This window comes from Ruditapes philippinarum, unplaced genomic scaffold, assembly GCF_026571515.1.
Source record: "Ruditapes philippinarum isolate M1 unplaced genomic scaffold, ASM2657151v2 ctg308_1_1_1_1, whole genome shotgun sequence".
NCBI classification, from domain to species: domain Eukaryota; kingdom Metazoa; phylum Mollusca; class Bivalvia; order Venerida; family Veneridae; genus Ruditapes; species Ruditapes philippinarum.
The window spans coordinates 219,497-240,746 of record NW_026855874.1 but is presented as its reverse complement, the minus strand read 5'-3'; the positions used below and the strand labels follow the sequence as shown (position 1 = coordinate 240,746).

At 32.7% G+C, this 21,250-nt stretch overlaps 1 protein-coding gene across 2 annotated transcripts in view; it reads left to right on the top strand.

Moving 5' to 3' along the window:
- LOC132744694 (protein neuralized-like) overlaps window positions 1-21,250 on the top strand; it is a 45,012-nt gene that overhangs the window by 13,545 nt on the left and 10,217 nt on the right. The window contains exons 1-2 of one of the 2 annotated variants that reach the window (XM_060733460.1): window positions 1,580-1,984; window positions 14,243-15,280. In XM_060733460.1, coding sequence (XP_060589443.1) covers window positions 1,807-1,984; window positions 14,243-15,280 — 1,216 coding nt within the window. In that variant the 5' untranslated portion in view covers window positions 1,580-1,806. Of the gene's footprint in view, window positions 1-1,579; window positions 1,985-14,242; window positions 15,281-21,250 lie in introns of those variants that run through there. The other variant, XM_060733461.1, reaches the window with a different exon arrangement.

Genomic DNA, 21,250 nt, shown 5'->3' with positions numbered 1-21,250 from the left:
TGTCGACTTTATTGTAGTTCCAAGTCTTTGTCTTGGAGGTGATACTGATTTACTAAAACACATATTCTTCATTTCGTGGCAGATCATTATTTCCTAGATACAAAAAGCACCTCATAATATGAGAAAACTTTGGTATTAAGGAGAAAATGGAATTAATTGAAGAGTACCTCAGATTGCATTCAGCTGTTGCATTGCACTGAATATGCACTGTTATTAATGCACTTGTTTGTGGCATTTGATGGCGTTACTTGTAAATGGTGGGTTGTGTAAAAATTGATTACAAGGTGTTTTTTTGTATTGACAAAATGTTACATTAATTAAATGCCATGTGGAAGATAAAGATGAGAATAAGAAATAACAAGAGAATGTTATAAGTTTAATTTCTATCAAATATGATATCACAACACAATAATTAAATGCTCATCACTGGCCAGAGATAGGGAAATTTGGATGAAACTGTCAATAGGGAAATTTGGATGAAACTGTCAACCTTAGGACTGAACAGCCAATTTATTGTCACAGTATTGTCACAATTGATTCACTTTGCAAAGACCTTTACCCTGATGGAACCATAAGAGATTTAAACCTTTGCCATCATTATAGAGCCAGGCCTTAGACTACACATCCATGCACTCTGACCAGGTTTAATATTGTTCATGTAGATTCTCCTTAAAATGGTATAGGACAGCTTGAAAAATGAAAGTTGGTCATGTCCATTCAAGAAATGCAGCAAGTTAAGGGTTAAATTTGCAGCAGTCCTTAGTATTTACATTCAGTAACAAATGTATACCATAGTATATAGTACTATATTTAAGGGTCAATTTTGAAATATTATTGATACTTCATTGATTTTCTACATCTGATTCAATATCATTTCACAACTTAGAAATTTTCATTAACTGGTCTGTTTCTGAAAAAGGTCTTTGAATACTTCCTTATCATGCATGACAAGGTGCAGTTGTTAGACAAGGGGCATATTATTCTTAAAGCAATATTTTTTAAGTAAGGCTCATTTTCAATTTAAAATTTTTTGTCAAAATTGGTTATTGACAGCCACAGTGTTAACACTTTGTGCAGTGCTCTTGTGATAATTATATCGTTGATTTGCAGCTTTCAGTTTATCAATACAAAAATGAAAATTTTCAATCAATGACAGCTTTTAAGGATCATATTATCTAACTAGCTTGTGGTCGAGTGAGTTTAAGTCATTAACTTCATAATACTTTCCTTTCAAGGAGATTTGTGACTCCTTGAATATGGTATTGCAAGACCATGCATATATTTTGACATGATGTCATAAGTGTTAAGATTAGCTTAAGGTTGAAGTGTTACACTTAAGGCGCGTCAATGAAACACTTAAGGTGCATCATTGAATTAATAAAATTTGATTTGCTTCTTCATTAAATTCAGTATTGACCCTGCACTCATTCAATATCCTCTTTTAATCTCATAATGAAATATTAATATGAATAAGAAATATGCTAGACATTACACTACACCAGTTTTATGGGTATAGGTATATATATATATACCTGTTCTGGCTTGGCTTATCAGTTTTGTAAATGTAGTTTGTGAGGGTATATACGGTATCTGTGCAGATTCTATGTGTGTGTACGATAAAGAAAAGATACGCCTTGCTTTTCTGTAGACTTCTACTTCATATATTGGCTTACAGGTAACTCCACAATCAAGTTTTTTGGCCAGATATGTTGCTCAGTTGGAAATTTGTGTGTGTATGAAAATATATCATATATAAAAATGTGCGAAGGATAAGGAAAAAGTTTTGTTTTCTTTCCTGGTTTTGGAATGGGGATTTATAGTTTAGAAAGTATGATGTTTGACAGAATGACTTATTCTAAACGAAGGAACTCATGCCCACCACAAGCATTTGGGTATGCTAACGGTCAGGACTGGCAAAGTCTACTGGCTCAACATGGACGGTACTGGCAGAATTCAGTGTGGAATAATAACTGGTCTAGAAACAGTAAGTGTGCTGATTAACTTTTCCTTCTTGCACTGTGTAGATACAAGAACCCCAGAGACAGATTTCATTTCTGCATTTTGTTTGCAATGCTTTACTTGCAAGAAAGTGCTCTCTATGCAATGATAAGAATGTAGTGTTGATAAGAAGTGATAAGAAGAGCAGTGGAGTTTTCATACCTATAAACTATTACACATATTAACCCTTTCACTGCCATAGGGACGGCTTAAGCCGTCCCCGTTATTTTCGGCGTATTTGCCATATGGACGGCATTAGCCGTTTCTATAATAATGATAGTTATAATAATAAATTAATAATAATAATAATAATATAAATAATAAATATAAAGAAAATCATACCATCGACAATAATTATAATTATACTCACATATTTGGAAACATATATAACTATTATAATACTAATAACAAATGATAATAATTATATTAATTAACAATATAATTTCTTAGAAAACCCTCTGGCAAAAAAGGTAATCCATAAAACAATAACCCTCTGGCAGCGAAAGGGTTAACCTGTTGTAGTAGACTATTCCTGCTTTGTGTTCAGAACTGTCCATTGCTAGTTACAGGGAATTTAATATCAAAATATGATGTATAAGTTGACAACAGGACAGAAAGTAAACAAACTGCAATTACATTATTAGCCATAACCCTTTTAGAACCTAAGTGATTAGCCTTTGCCCCCCCCCCCCCCCCCCCCCCCCCCAGTAAAGAGCTTGGCCAGCCTTCACATCTTACCATCTTGTCTATATAAAAAAAGCCCTAAAGCGCACAATTTGTTGGGCTACTTAACAGGCTTTTATATTTTTGATATCTCAGGGTTTTTTTGTAAATTGATATTGAAATCCCTTAAATCTTTGAATTAACTGTTCCAATTCCAAAGCTGGCCATGTCCATTATGCAAATTCAGCAGTTTAAGTGTTAATGCTTGCCTTAAGTTCCTGTTCAGTGTGACTTTACAATAGGTCTGAATTGTTGAATATTGTAATTTGGACCTTGTACTGGCTCTATTATTGTAATAGTTTTAGGCAGTTTAGTTTGAAAATATTTTATATCTATAATTATGAAGTTACTTTCCAAACATCCATAAGTGTGTCCAGTTTAGTGTGTAGATATTAAGTCCAATTTCTCTGGGTTAAGTCACCTTTGGGGCTTATCGTGCCTATAAAAGTGCATGCTACTCTGATAAAGTTAACCTGAGGTCTTCATCTACAAGCTAGTTATTAGTTAAGCATGACACTTGACCCTAGCTGGAACCTCAATAAATAACAATAACATAGAAAGATGTTCAGATGCACAGGTGTTAATTGTGATAATATGAGGCTCTTCTGGTTTCAAGATTACTTATTGTTTCTGCTGTTAGATAGGAAATAAAATAAAACTCAAAATTGCTGACAGCATTATAAAGCCATATGTGACATGTTTTATTTGTTATTATCTCTTTAATCTAATATTGTTCATTGTCATAATGAGAAAGGGGTATTGTATGGTATCTCGTATTTTATCTTGCTTGTTAATGATAAGTGTGGTTATCTCACTGACTGAAGCCATATAGCCTGCTGTAAACAAAAACGATTAGAATTAAATGTCACATTATATTGCCAGGTCATCCTTTCACATTCTGTGCAGTCTGAACTGAGGCCCTATACCCAACAGTAGTGATATTTTAGTATTTTGTTGTTGAAATCCCTTACACTTTGATTGGAAGGTTCCAATTCCAAAGTTGAGCCAATCCATTGCACAAGTTTAGCAGGTAAGCATGAAATTTGTACCTGTGACAGGTTTCCTGTCTTAAAATAAAATGTCTCTGTAAAATAGGGCATTAGCTTGCATATATAATGATTTAGACTTACAAAGTTATTATTTTGCTTTTGCTGGCAAGATTAAACTTGCAAAATAATTTTAAAGATGTTGATGCAAGTTTGAGAAAGTTTTGTTTGGAAGTTTGTGATAAAGTTAAGAATTTTTTAAGCCAATTAGGGCTTGTATTTCTTTCAAAACATCTGTGTAAATAACAGTTTCATCAGAGTTATCAAGAAAGGATGGTAGCAAAGTCCAGATTTTTGATAAAATGGTCTAACAGATTTGAACTGTAAACCCTTGAAATCCATTTTTTTCTAGAAAATATTGGATACAGCACTGGCAAACTAGCTCAGCAACTCAGCAATTGGTCATTAGGTAGACAAGAATCAGCATGGCAAATATAATTGGTTGATTTCTATCAAACTTTGTTATCTGTCCATACCACAGAGGAGATTACATGCTTTGATTACAACAAGTACATGCTCAGGTATACACATGGAGTTAACTTGTGTATGCGGCATTGCCATGAACTTACGACTTTAGTGCATTAGACTTAGTCTTGGAAAGTTTGCAACAGTACAGTCTGACCGAGGTTTATACAACAACAGTGACATTGTTATATAGGACAAAGGTCTGACTGACTTATATACAATGTAGGACTGTGGTCTTAGTGTGTTATGTAAGATATTTGCCTGACAGATTTATATGGAACAATGGTCTGCGCAAGTTAAAAAGGACAAAAGTCTGACAGAGTTATATATTAGGTCAAAGGTCTGATGAAGTAAAATAGGACAATGGTCTGACTGAATAATATAGGACATTGGGCTGACTGGGTTATATAGGACAAAGCTCTGACATAGTTGTATTACTTGTATACAATGTAGGACTATGGTCTTTAAGTCTGTTATTAGGATATTTGCCTGACAGATTTATATAGAACAATGGTCTGAGTGAGTTATATAGCACAATGGTCTAAGTGAGTTATATAGGACAAAAGTCTGACAGAGTTATATAGGACAAAGGTCTGATGGAGTAAAATAGGACAATGGTCTGACTGAATAATATAGGACATTGGACTGACTAGGTTGTATAGGACAAAGCTCTGACAGAGTTGTATAGGACAAGGGTCTAACAGAGTTGTACAGGAAAAAGGTCTGACAGAGTTGTATAGGACAATGGTCTTAAAGTTGTATAGGACAATGGTCTGACAGAGTTATATAGGATAATTTCTGACAGAGTTGTATAGGACAATGGTCTGACAGAGTTGTATAGGACAAAGGTCTGACAGAGTTATATAGGACAAAGTTCTGACAGAGTTATATAGGATAATTGTCTAACAGAGTTGTATAGGACAATTGTCTAACAGAGTTATATAGGATAATTTCTAACAGAGTTATATAGGACAAAGGTCTGACAGACTTGTATAGGACAAAGGTCTGACAGAGTTGTTTAGGACAAAGGTCTGACAGAGTTGTATAGGACAAAGTTCTGACAGAGTTGTATAGGACAGTTGTCTTACAGGTACATAGGACAAAAGTCTGACAGATTTATATAAGACTAAAGTCTGACAGAGTTATATACAATAGTTTATTATATCTATCTGAGTTAAAAGTATTTCAAAGAAATATTTCATATTTTTTTATTTATTACATTGTATGTACATTATATTGAACAATCTATAATTTAGTTATTGTATCAAACAAAATGATCATTAACATAACAGCTGTGTTACAGCTGGTGGGAACATGATATGTCTCGTGCTATAGAATTCATGTCACTGATATGTGTTCATAATATAATATTATATCCTTAATCTTTTCTACTATGTTAAAGATTTCATGATTTTAGCTATTAGAGGCTTTTATTATAAGAATTGATAATAACTTTGATGAAATAGTGTGCCACAAGCAAGAATTAATACAGCTTTTTTGTATAGGATAGTGTTTGTTAGTCAGTATTAATGAAATTTAATATGTGTGGCCATTAAGGGTGGGCGACAGATTTAATAGACTTAATACTGACTTTACAAACACTAACATACTTAGTGGTTGAAATTATGTTTTGATTGTTTACACTGAGAACATTTAAGCTACTAATTAAGAATTATCTGCCCTTGAAATAAGCTAAGAAATGTAAATTCAAGTGCAGACAACTTCAAAGTAAGTCAGCAACCCCTGAAATATGTTTCGCTTAAAATGATTTGTTGTCATATACATGGAGACCATGCAAAGTGTAAAATTTCGATGCTGCCTTATAATAATTATGTTTATATGAAAATCTTAGTGAACTTCTTAAAAGAAAGGAGAAGGTACTAGCTGTCAGTTTAAACAAAGTGTAAAAGCTGTATGCAACTTTCTGTAATTTATTATTTTGGCAAATTTACTGAACTTATTTCCAGACATGTTCGACATGATTCTCTCAGAGAATGTATCTGTAAGAACTGTTTTGTGTTTTTCGTTCATCACTTATTAGATTATTACACATACAATGTGCCACTTATTAAGATGTTAAGATAGGTAAAAAAACAGGTTGTAATTAAATTATTTCTAGAGATACCTTGATTTTTTATGTTACTATAGGTACTGTCTTACACATATTATTTTGGGAAGAATGAAAACGTGATCAAGTAGAGGAGAGGGGCAGTTTACACAGTTTACAGCAAGATATCTTATAAAATGATAATCAATACATCTCCAATTTGGAATAGATATACTAAATTAAACCCTTAAAACCCTAAATATCGTAATTGGACCTGTCCATCTTTCATTCTGGACACAACCATTCATCATAATTAGGGAAAATTTCATAGCAATTACTGACTGGAAAGCAATTAGTGTAGACACAGGTTAGTGGTTAGACCACACATTATATTATGTGCCAGCTGATCTTGGTCTGCACTGGTCCCATGGGTAGACTTAGTTGCTGCCAACAGGCTACAGGGTATAATTAAATAAATACTGTCAGAATTTCATATTCGGCTATCATCTCTACATCACTTTTAGCTATTGTGTTTATTTTACTGTAAACACCATTTATAACAATAACGCTTATAATGTTATACCCCTTATAACGATTATGTTGCAGCAGTTCTGACTTTTGTTTTCAAATTGGTTTCCTCTTGTATATAACGAAATCTGGATATAATGATATAAATTTGGCGGTCCCCTGAATATCGTTATGAAGGGAGTTCAATTTAGTTTTTCTCCAATATAAAGAAAAACAATTATGTATTCTAATATGCACATCATACAATTTTGTGTAAACTACACAACTGTGTGTTAGTATGTATGCGTATATTGCTTGTACAAACACTTTATTGTTTGAACATATTGTTTGAACACCATCATGTCCTGCACATGTCAATTTGTTTAAGTGTACCTCTTAAAATATTCCCAGAAACTAATGCTTGTCAATTTAAAAGAGCAGGTTTTTGTTTATTTTAACTTTGTCATTTCTCAATGAGACCTAAGAATTAGAATCAACATGAGAAGAACCGGCAATGTATGTCAATGTCAAAGTATATACCCTGTTACAGGTAGATCGGAGTCTGAGTAAATGTTGTAATATACAATGTGAAATTACTCACTGCTAGCTAGCTGAAGACTCATTCAAATAAGTTTTGTATTTCTTCTCAAGGTCTAGCCTAAATAAATAGATAAACAAACAAGCAGAAATCAGAGCACATATATTAATGCATTGTTTATATAGAGATATTGTTTATATAATAATGATATTCATTATATACAGATAAATTACTAGTAACTGGTAGATGTTATCTTTAGATGACTTATTGTCCAGCTGACTCAACCTTTCTGTTCACACTCATAGTGCACTTAACACTTGAGGTCAAAGTTTTTGGCGGCTGCTTCCATCTGGTTTTGTTCTCTATCATGTTGGTGTGTTGTTGTTGTTTTTTTCAACCATGATAAATTATCCTCTGATTTGAGAGTGCTTTGTGGTACCACAGGGTTAACTGAGTATATTCATTGATCATGTGGATTTTTCAAATATTTTTTTTTTTTAATTTTACATTATACAAAATCATTAATTTTGAACTTTATATGCTTTTTTTAAGTGGAAATGTAATACTTTATGCAGATCAAACACTTAGAAACAGATGCATAAAGTCTGAACGGATTTGAGTTCAATGGAAAAAGTGTTGTTAAGTGTCATGAGTAAAATGATAACACTCTTACTTTTGGCTGTTTTTGTAAGATAGAAAAAAATGTTTTAAATATTGTAATTAATTATACAAGATCATTTTTGAACATGCATTTCTTTACAGTGGAAATGTATACTTGTAATTTAAACATTAGAACAATGCAAAAGTTCTAAAGGTTATTAATTGAAAAGTGGTTACAGATTATTAGTTAAGATATCCTTATGGCATGTTTTTGGATAGAAAAAAATGAAAATGTAACATTTTTACAGTGATTTTGTTCCATGCCATTTCTTTTGAACATCGGAAGCAACTGATTTAGTATCATCTACATAACAAAAAATGTTTAAGTTATCTTATTTTGTTTAATTAAAAGGAATGTATCTTTTATCATTTTATGTCATGTTCTTGCAATATTTTCATGGCAAAATTGTTAATTTTATTACCTATACATGCAATCAAGATTTTAGTGCACACATGAGTTTTTTAACCCATGAATCTGGCAATCTTTCAATAGTGTGTGCTCATGCTATCTTGATAAAGGGAGGTAATTAATTGGTAAGAAAATTTAAATTGACAGATTATGTAATGAAACATAACAATTAAACTAAGCAGGTACCAGTCTGCCTTTTTGTTCTCTGAATGAATAATTTTTGTATTCCCCGGAAAGCTGTAATGTGATGTACTATTACCTGGGAGATTAGTTGTTCGCACAAACATATTAGATAGTTAAGGACGAGACAAGAAAAATCAGGGTAATTTTTCCTATCCATCCACACCAGGTGTACATGATTGGTATCGGTGTACAAGCTATGTTATGATTTAATCATTACACTGTTTTCTCTAGGCTTTTCATCTTCCCTGTGGCTTTGATCTGCGGTTCTGGTAGAATCCAAACAAAGAGACACTGTTTGTTCCAATATCTGGAAAATTTGAGATAAAAATAATATCGGTTTATGTTGCTTTTTATCATATTCAAATGTCTTTACCAGGAAGAGTTTTCATAAGAAGTCTTGTTGACCTATTTCCCATGGGAAATTTAGAACAAAGCTTATTTTGTATATACCAATTTACCACCTACAATAATCATACCATCTGACAGTGAAATGCCCATACTGAATAACAATGACATAATATATTTTTGAAGTTGATTATGAAAATGAGATACACCTTTAACTGTTGAATATAAATATATCTAAAATGTGTTTACACCTTTAACTTGCTCAATATATATATATTTAGAAGAGCCTGGTCAGAGATGGTTTTCCTTTATTTTACTGACAATCGGAATAAAACCATATGGGCCAGACTTAATTTGGTGCCCTTGATGGTCTGGAGAATATTTCGTCTTTTCATGCTGACTATACTGTTGCTGTAGAGGCCCTTCCGTTGTTCAAGGTACAAGTTAACATTGGCATCATCATCTTTTGTAGCAGTGACCTTTTTTCACTGCCACACCATCCCGAGTTAATCACAACAGGTCAGGCATTCATCCCTGCTACTTTGAATGAATTGACTGTGACTGTGTGCCTTCTCAACAAACAGTTAAATGTGACAAGGCCAGACAATGCTACCCTGACTATTTGTAGTGATGGCAATTATGATTTCTGCTAGCAGTGGAACAACATTGTCCCTAAAATGTTTACATGCTGTTATTTAAACCGTATGCTAGCTGGTTTATATTTTATCTTATTGACAATGTTTATTACAATACAAAAGGATACTCTTTAGATACTGAATAACTCTTTTGCAATGACCATCAAAACAAAAAAGTGGCACAAGCATCTGTCTGGACAAGAAAATAATTTCCAGTTGCTTGTCCAGTTATATTATGTCCAAGGCACAATCAAGTCTGCACTGTTCAGACATTAGGTATTCTCTCCAGCCAAACAATTAAATATATTGGTTACCTGAGTCCCCCTTCTACTTTCATGAATTACAATGTGTGCCAATTCAGAGGAATATTATTTCGGCTGACTTTAAATAACCTTTGAATATTCAAATTCCTTCATGGACTTTGGATAAAAAGATCAAAAACCAACACAATTTATCAAAACATGTTTCACTTTAATAAGCTTAGTCAGCTGATATGATAGACATTGAGCATTTGTGCAAACTCAGGTGACAACTATTTATAGTGGTGGCAACTATTTATGGTGCAAACTATCCAGCTAATGTTTCTTTGTTTTGTTTGGTTTTAGAGTACACCAACACAATTTAGGCCATATGGAGCCGAAACAGGAAAGATGATTTAGGCTTATCTAGAGTGTTACAAACTTGAAGCAACACCTGCTGGAGCTAAGAGATGCATAGACTCCAGTAATTCAAACCCATTAAGTTGCCTCTTACGATCATGCAAGGATAAACGGTGGATGTAATTCTTATGCCACAACCCTTAAAGGCAACCCCTCAGCCATAAGGGGAATCCAGCTAATGAGCTTATATACTGAAGCACATAGAGGCATCTTTTGTTGACACCAAGCATAACACCCACATGACAGTAATGGTTTGAATCCCAGTGACTCTATCCCCAAACCCTCCACCTCCATCCCTGCAACTTCCACCTCATGTCAACAACCTTCCATTTTCTTCTTGTTGATTACCTTTGTGAATCACTACTATCACTACTATCTTGTTTTTCTCATGTTTTGCCTGGCAAGAAGAAAAAAGGTCCTTATTTGTTGTAAACTTTGCAATAAAATTGCGAAAAAATTAATTTGTTTTCAAAATATTGTGTAATTAGTGGGATAATTGTAATAAATATCATATCAAACAAATAAGAATGATTAAGCTGATTGCCCAAGAGGTATATGTTTTACACGTTTTAAAGACCTGGGTGTAACTTAATTACTGCGCACTAATCCTGAACAGGTGCACTCTTTAACATAAATATTTTTTAGTATTTTAAAATCAAGGTGAGGGGGCACAGTAATCAGTAATAACCCATATTTTAAGGTTTTTATAGCCAAGTTGATAGTAAGATTGTACATACTGCCAGAACAGTAATTAACAATTACTCTAAGACTAATTAGTAAAATCATTTGAGACTACTTAATAAAGTAACTATTTGCTGACATTAAATGAATAACTAAGTTTATATGTTTCCTTTTCATAACATCTTGTTAGTATACTTGCCACAGTTTGTAAGTGGAAGCTAGCATAAAACATCCAAAAATCTGAATGTTTGCCAAACATGCAATATTGAAAACATTGGCAGCTTCAGTTAGTATTAAACCTAAATAATAGACAATCATTTTGTGCACTGAAAGTCTACGAAAAAATGTAGATATTTCAAGGTAAACATATAGGCTTGGTAGATAAATTCAGATATATTTCATTATTATAATTATGTCTTGTTTGTGAATTCTAAAAAAAGTTTTAGATGATATTTGCAATTTAGATAATGAAATTCAAGTTGTATTTTTTATGCCCCCGAAGGTAGGCATAATATAATTGCACCGTCTGTCTGTCCGTCTGTGCGTCCCGTATTTATTCATGTTCGGATTATAACTTTATTATGCATTGAGGGATTTTGAAGTAATTTGGCACAAATGTCTATCTCATCGCATCCAGGACCATGTCCCTTCTTCAAAGGTCAAGGTCACACTTATATTTTGAAGGTTCATGCTATCACAATTAGAGATTATAGGTACAATTATACAAAGAACAATATTCAGCAATTAGTTACTTTCATTCTCTTTTCTTTTCATAATACCTGCACGCTTAAGAAACCTTTTCGGGGGGCATTTGTCACTTTGGTGACAGCTCTTGTTAATTAGGTCAAAGGTCAAAAAACAAAGGTCTCAGGTAGTGCCTTAGTGCTTTGATTCTCAAATGCCCTTAAATTCTAATGGAATATTCCAAAGTCACAGCAAGGCTTAGTAGTGAGTTCTTTTTGTCAATTCCGTAAGAATAGCATTAAAATAACTGAGTGTCTTGCGTCAGGATATTTTTCAGATACTGGCATATTTCTTCTGGCATGCCGTCATTCTTTATTAAGCAGTATGAAAACAATAGTCTATATATTATTGATGCATGGAAAAGCATTGCTAAGCAGGCATTCCTATTGATTTAGCTTACCTTAACTACCATAATTATTTGTGTGTTACTATATATAGCTGTGATATTCCCCTCGTAAGGTTTTCTGATTATATATGAATATTTGTCCAAAAGCAAAAAGGTAAATTTTTAGAAATTTTTTGAAATTGTGTTTTTAATTGTTTTGCTCTGATGAGAAGCTCATGATGTTTTTGATAAACCTTGTTTCCATGGATATTATGTTGTTTTTTTAAATTATTGGTTTGGAATTTATTATTCTGTAGTGAATGGGTGTTGCCTTTAGAAATAATATTGATCAGCAGAGTAAAGTATGTGAGATATCACACAAAATCTTATTTTGTTTATACTTTTTCAAAAAGACGATGTTAAAATCTAAAAATTACTTGAAGTCAATGGTCTCTTTTTTTTTTTTTTTTGCAAAGGATTTCTTATTTTAAGTTGTATATTGTGGAAAGAAAATCGTCCATGCAGGAAGGGCTTATTAAGAAGTTCAGTGCATATGTACATGGAGTACCTGGGGACGTTGTGTGTTTCTCTAATTTCTCAGTAAAGCTTCCAAGTTTCATTCAATGTAAGCTTTTATTTACATGTGTGACAATATACAATACATGTGTACAGGCTTTGTAACACAAAATACAACTTTATAAGGGAAAACAAAATTTTTTAACCGGTTTTATAGTGTGTTTTTCTCACATGACCATGGTAATACAACTGCTGATATTTAGTCACTGACATAAGTCTATTAGTCTATTGAAGGACACTAAAAAAGAGGGGGAAAATTGCTAGAAAGGCTCTAAATACTTGTCAAAATACACCATCATTTGTGTAAAAAAAACAGTAAATACTAAACCCCATACAAGCAAATATACCTGTACTTTTATAGATGTATACATTTTGTACACGCATTTGTAATAATTAATTTTATACATGGTGCACATATTATGTGTACATGTGGTAAGTTAATGTCTGCTATCTGTCACATTCATAAAACAGAAGATAATGTATGAGGTAAAACTTACATTATCCTGTTATAGGTTGTAGTTTATGAGGAGGCAATATGTAATTTTCCTTATTTGTCGGATAATTACATGAAAATTTTACCGTTTAGTGATTCGTGATTTATCAAACGTTACAGCAAGGCAATTGTTTACTCAATCTTTTTATATATCTCAAGATCATGTCATGCAAGACTGTTTTTAAGTAGATAAAAGATGTACGAAAATTGTATTTTTAGTATCAGGATATGCACATATAGAGAAAGATATTGAAAATTTGTCACGTTTTTTCGATGTTTAGTGGTTATCAGTAAGTTTTATTTTGAGAATATTACATACAGGAAGTGTTTGGAAGATTTGTGTGAAGGGATATACATGTAGTAAATTTTTAAAAATTTGTTGTTCCAGAACCTATTTGATAGATAGATGTGTATGTTCAAAATTATAAATGTTTTGATGTTGTTTATAGAGATTTTTATCAATATCTCAATATAGACTTATTTAAGTGCTCTGCCCTTGAGGATAACTTAATGTTCATTGAAATGAAATTCATTTTAAAATGAATTTGTTGTTAAGATGTTTTGATAGAGAATCATAGGGGAGATTGAATATCACATACATGTAGTAGGATCTTGGGCTGAGTGGGTAAGGTTGTTGACTTCAAACCACTTGCCCTCACCGTTGAAAGTGTGAATGCTGATGGGGACTTTGGATTCTTTCATGTGAGGAAGCTTATAATCTAGCTAGCTTACGGAATGTCTGTGGTTCTACTCAGGTGCCTGTTGAATTATTAAAATGCATGGAGGGGCACCTGAGGTAAAAGCTCGAAAGTGGCTATAATTGACCTCAACTGTGTTGGTGCAACATTAAACCCAACTATATTTTATTGTAGCATTCTTGGTAAAGTCATATTGACTTACATGTACAATTCCATCAACAATAATGTTTCATGACTGTGCTTTCTTGCTTACACCATATATATATTTAAAACATTTTTGTTAGATACATTCAAATTATTCTTAGTGTTAATTCCCATTTTATTTTGATCACCTTATATATATATAGAATATTTAATAAAATAGAAATTGTACTGTACATATGTAAAAATCTTTATATCGGGAGACATTGCATGCAAGAACTTTAAAGTTTACTATAAAATACTTATGTCAGTGGTACACCTGATTAAGATATGAATATTAGATTGATTATTTTCATTTATATATTTCAGGAGGCAGTGGTGAACTTGCCGGTGCTGATTTACCAATATTGTTCCATCCGGTACATGGTGACAACATAGAGCTCATACACGATCGGAGAAGGGCCAAACGAGGCGACAGTTTCTGTAAGGGAATCTGCTTTAGCAGCCGTCCAATCAAATTGGGCGAGCGAGTTTATCTTAAATTTATTGACACATCTGGGAGTTGGAGCGGGGTTTTAAGGTTTGGTTTTACAAGCACCGACCCTGGCACCCAGCGAGGCGAGGATCTGCCAAGATATGCTTGTCCTGATATGACAAATAAGCCCGGAAATTGGGCAAAAGCTTTAGGTGAAAGATACGCTGTCGCAGGTAATGAGTTGTTTTTCTATGTAACAAGATCTGGTGATGTTTTTTATGGTGTGAATGGTGAAGAAAAAGGACTATTTTTTAGTGGAGTAAACACTAGTGGTCCAATATGGGCTTTAATGGATATTTATGGGAACACATCATGTGTTGAGTTTTCAAATCCTTTGCCTCAGCCACTGAATAATATGATATCAAATCAACAGTCCATGGGTTCAACAGTGACAATGCATCAAAATAATATGGCTACACACATGTCATCTTTAACAATATCATCAGACAACAGAAACAATTCACGGAACAGCCGGGATGTGTCAGCAAATGTTCCCGTGAGTCGGTTTCATGGAAATGTTCAATTTACTTCTCTTCCTTTTCATAATCTTTGTGGTCGAAATATACGCATATCCTCAGACCAAACTGTGGCAACAAGAACGAAAGAGGAATATTGTAATGCCTATGTGTTTACGTCTCGGCCTTTACGATGTGGCGAACAAATTGTGATACAAGTACAAGGAGTTGACCGCTCATTTATCGGTGGTTTAGCTTTTGGATTTACATCATGTGATCCAACAACGCTTAAAATAGAAGATCTTCCAGACGATGCAGATTTGCTTCTAGATCGACTAGAGTATTGGGTCGTTAATAAGGATGTATGTCGCAGTCCTGAGTTAGAAGATGAGCTAAGCTTTCATTTAACTAATGATGGTAGGTACTTTATAACATCTGCATTTAAATCGAGTTTTAATCTGATAAGTTTAAATGTTTATATTTCAATTAAAATGAAGGTAATAATTTTGAGTGTAAGAAAAAAAATTGTCACACATGTGACCTGGATACAGAACGGTCCTGTGTAATCAAAACTCAATGGCAGGCCTATTTCACCAGTGTCGAACCTGAGTCTCGGCTAGAACAACTTCAGCAAGTCTTCAATTTGATACCACGCTAGGGAATAAGATTAAGACTGATGTACTAGTTAAAATTATTTTTAAAAAACTAGAGCCGACAATTTGATCTGTTTAAATTTGTCTCGGTATACAGACTGGTCTCTCATTATCACTTCAAAGAGTGAAGTTTGAACTTTTTTTTCTCTAAACTACTTGACATAATTTTACATGGAAACTAAGCAGAGGTTTTTAACCTGTCTGTACAATGAACTTATTCCCCAGGTAATTACCTTCTTATCAAGAATATCTTTATTGCTCTAGGTAAGGGCATTATTTTAATATTATTATTATTATTTCCAGGTAGTGTAGTGTTTGTTTTTACTGAAAAATTTCAAAGGTGTGTAGTTAATCCTGAATTCATGAATTTTGTATTCTTTTTCAACAGAAATATTCTTGTATTGTTAACTTCAGCAGAGCATAGCTCTCAAGTAACCTTGTCCTTCATAAATCCTACAGTGTACCCCTCCCAGCCTGGAAGGATTTTCTTTGAAATTTGCTCATATGTCCACCTCAGCAAGGCAGTTTGCAGAATCCATGCCACCCTTATGCCAGCTCATGGTAAAAGTCAGGCATGAAGGTCAAATGTCAAAGTGTCCACAGGGTAAATTTTGTATAACCCTTAAAAGATTGTCTTCAAACTAAGCTGCCAAACAAAGCAATTTGCATAACTTAGGTGACCCATGTTCCATGTTATAGTCACATTTGAAGATAAAATGATGTTAAGAGAACCAATTCCACATTGTCCTTTCTATCCTGTACCTGTTGAAGGATTTTATTCAAACTGGGCTCAAACATTCACCCGAACAAGGCATTGTCAAAAAGCCATGCCATTGCTGAAGGTGAAGGTCACATTTGAAGGTCAATATCACTCTGACACTGAATTAATAAGTATAAAGTACATTGTATTACTATGAATCAATCATTACATATATCACAGGGTGAGAAAAAATGTGCAGTCTGACTGGGACCCTCAGAATATAGTTTCACGGATTTACCAACTGAGCTTTCCTGCCCCTTACACATTTTTCCCCTAAGTAGTCAACAGTCCAGAACTGTGACATATATCACTCACTGTCTATCACTTACAAGTAAGATGATATGTTCATTTAAGTACATGTTTATTCTCCTCCACTTTGAATAACTTCATTTTTACATCAATATCCTTAAATGTATATAATATTTCTGATATCAGATAGATTACATCTGGTGCCATGATATTTTTCATGATTTAAGTCAAGTGCCAATTTCTTATTATTCAAACATTGTGAGAAACATGAATTTAACTCCTTGTTTTCAACAAGCCAAATGTAATTAAGCACCTTTCTGAGAGAGAGAATTAATAATGTGATATAGAAGGCTTAAGGTACAAATGGTTAGTTTTATTTTCTACTATCATTTTGTACTACGCCAGATATTTTGTTAAAATCATTTAGTCTCTGCTACAAACAATATATTGATGCCAAAATTTGTACAAAAGTTGTATTTTAGAAAGTTACATAAGTGTAATCATATGCAGGTATTTATCTGTACTTACAAATAATAGTTATAAATTAGATTTTTTTTCTTTTTCGGAAAGCAAAAATGTCTTTGTCTCTTTGGTATCATGTATTAAATCCTCCGCCATTTTGGTGATGCAGAAACTTAACCCTTAATGTCGGTTTACAAAATTATATGCTACACAACCATTAAAGTCAGTTTACATAATTATATGCTACACAAACATTAATAAAGTCTGTTTACATAATTATATGCTACACAACCGTTTAAGTCAATTTACATAATTGTATGCTACACAACCTTTAAAGTCGGTTTACATAATTATATGCCACACAACTGTTAATGTTAATTGACATAATGATCTGCTACACAACTGTTGAAGTCAATTTACATAATGATATGCTACACAACCATTAATGTTAATTTACATAATTGTATGCTACACAACCTTTAAAGTCGGTTTGCATAATTATATGCTACACAACCGTTAAAGTCAATTAACATAATTGTATGTTGTACAATGGTTAAAGTAGATTTACATAGTTATATGCTACACAACTGTAAAAATCATGTACATAATTATATGCTACACAACGGTTAAAGTCTGTTTACATAATTATATGCTACAAAACCATTAAAGTCAATTTACATAATTATATGCTACGCAACTGTTGAAGTGAATTTACATAATGATATGCTACACAACCATTAATGTTAATTTACATAATGATAATAATTATGCTACACAACCATATGATTAATGTTAATTTACATAATGATATGCTACACAACTGTTGAATTTAATTTACATAATGATATGCTACACAACCGTTAAAATCAATTTACATAATGATATGCTACACATCCATTAAGTCAATTTACATAATGACATGCTACACAATTGTTAAGTCAATTTACATAATGATATGCTACACAATTGTTAAAGTCAATTAACATAATGATATGCTACATAACCTTTAAAGTCAATTTACATAATGATATCCTACACAACTGTTACAGTCAATTAACATAATGATATGCTACACAACCGTTTAGTCAATTTACATCATTATATGCTACACAAAAGTTAAAGCAAATTTACGTAATGATATGCTATGCAACCATTAAAAGTCAATTTATGTAATGATATGCTATGCAACCGTTAAATTAAATTTACATAATGATATGCTCTGCAACCGTTTAAGTCAATTGTCATAATGATATGCTGCAAAAAATAACCATTAAAGTCAATTAACGTAATTATATATTAATCAATAATCCATTGTTTTAACATTTAAAAGTTGAGGTAATATATCAAAAAATGCTTGAAGAGCAATGGAAAAAGATACATTATTATTTGATTCAAAATTAATTAGATGTTAAAATTGTTTCTGAAGTGAACAGATTCTTACAAACAGACACATAAATATTTCAGATTTTTTACCTAATGAACATAAAATGCTTCATTACCCCAAAGATTGTCTGACTATTTTAATGTCTGTTTCCAAACTCTATGTATGTAACAAGTATAGTACACGGTCATATTCCCATGTGAATAATGAAAATATTCATGATTGAATCAATTCTCTGACCTTGCCTGTTTTGTTGATGTTGTTAAGTCGGATTTAAAGCATTTTTGAGGTAACTCAGGTAAGAGTAGAGTTCAGGTGTCTATAGTCTTACATGCATTATGTCTACTGCCACAGTGCTCAGGCAGACCATGGACTTTTCTTAAGCCTGCTGAATAGTTATTTCATGTGAAAGAATTTAAAATATATGTCTACTTTTATCACATTTATAAGCCACAGTGCAGTAGTTTAATAAACCCATTTAATAATAAAAATGATATTACACTAGTGTAAAAACACTTTGATATGACATCATTTGTGTTATATACAAGCATTGAAGCACGCTAATATTAGTGCTACGCTATAGGCAGGTCAATGAAAAATGACTATTTAAGCTGATAATTATGTGATTAATAGAATATTATTTTCATGTAGATTCAATACTAAATTTATTGAACTCATTGAATAAAACAATATTATAAGTGCTCACCAGAGGCTCACATTATATAATTTTATTCTACTCATTTAATAAATTTAGTATTAAATATGTCCTCATTGAATATCCTCTATCTAATATATATGCATACACATATCTACATTTATCACTTATGAACTTTTTAATTTCCTTGTTATATAAGGCAGATAAATAGGTCTCAATCTGTGACATAGATAATAATTTAACAAGCTGTTGCTGGTATAAAGTATATTACTTACAGGGTTTTTAATTGTGACATGTTAACCTATTCTTGCTAATATTACACTCATAAAGATCAAATTATTATAAGCATTGTTACATATTTTACTACCCATTCTTTATGGTTCTGATCAGTATGACATAAATTTAGGTATTCTCTTTATGGCTTTCATTAAATTGTTTGTGAGCTACTCTTTGGCTCTGACATAATGACAAGCCATAATAAAGGTTACAATTTCTTTATTGATACATGTCACAGTTTCTTTATGGAACCATTTACCAAATTGTTTATGTTCTTTATGGGCACATTAAGTTAAAAGCTTACAATGAAAATAATATGTTCTAAATGGACCTTTTTTACTAAATGCCATAAGATATTCAAGTTCATGGACACATATAATGAATGACACAATGCCTTTATTAACATACCGGTATTTAACTATATGCTTGTAATGAAAATCACAAAAACACATGCACCCATTTTGAAAAAAAAAAAAAAAAAAAAAAAGACAACAACAAATAGAAACCAGAGAAAATGTCAGGCACACAAGATTTACTTTCATCTTTACACATTACAATGAAGGTTACAGTCATGCTCTATTTTAAAGTACTAAATAGACATGTTAAGTTTACACTATCATATGTCTGATAAACATAATATAGATTTAGCTATTGTACCTAGAAATAGCTATAAGCTTCATATTATTGCCCTACAATAAAGCCTAATGAAGACACATTTGCCCTAAAGATCCTCATCAAGGGGAAAGAAAGTACAGCAAAATAATTGGCATAAATAGGTGAATGCTCTGTTTATCATAAAATGGATTATTATTATTAATGGAAAAGATAGGTATTGTATTCACATAAAATGGTTCCATTGTTCTCAGGTACTTGTGGCCTAGTAATCTCTCTTGAGAAGGTTTTCCTTTCAATAAAATGAATTTATTTTCTAGGTAACAATCTTGAATGCTTATATTACTGTAAAATCAGGTCTGTTACACTAATACATAAATATTAACATTATGTTGATTGTAAAATCAAATGTATGTGCAATAGTTGTTATCGGGAATAAATAAGTCCTGACATATAACTTGTTTATATTTTTTATGCCTGAACAATGCCTTCCAGGAACAATTCCTTCATGAACAATGCCTTCCAGAACAATTCCTTCATGAACAATTCCTTCCATGAACAATACCTTCCATGAACAATGCCCTTTCATGAACAATTCCTTCCATGAACAATGCCTTCCATGCGCTATGCCCTCCTTGAACAATTCATTCCATGAACAATTCCTTCCATGAACAATTCCTACCCTGAACAATTTCTTCCATGAGCAATGCCTTCCATGAACTATTCCTTCCTTCAATGAACAATATATTCCATAAGCTATGTCTTCAATGAACAATGCCTCCCATGAACAATGCCCTTTCATGAACAATTCCTTCCATGAGCAATGCCTTCCATGAACAATGCCTTCCATGAACAGTTCCTTCCATGAACAATGCCTTCCATGAACAATGCCTTTCATGAGCAATGCCTTCCATGAACAATTCCTTCCATGAGCAATGCCCTCAATGAACAATTCCTTCAATGAGCAATGCCCTCCATGAACAATTCCTTCCGTGAGCAATGCCTTCCATGAGCAATGCCTTCCATGAACAATTCCTTCTATGAACATTGCCTTCCATGAATAATGCCTTTTATGAACAATGCCTTCCATGAACAAATCTTACCATGAGAAATGCCTCCTGTGAATAATTCCTTCCATAAGCAATGCCTCCCATTAAAAAATGCCTTCCATGAGAAATGCCTTCCATGAACAGTGCCTCCCATGAACAATGCCTTCCATGAACAGTGCCTCCCATGAACAATGCCTTCCATAAACAATGCCTTCCATGAGCAATGCCTTCCATGAACAATTCCTTCCATGAGCAATGCCCTCAATGAACAATTCCTTCAATGAGCAATG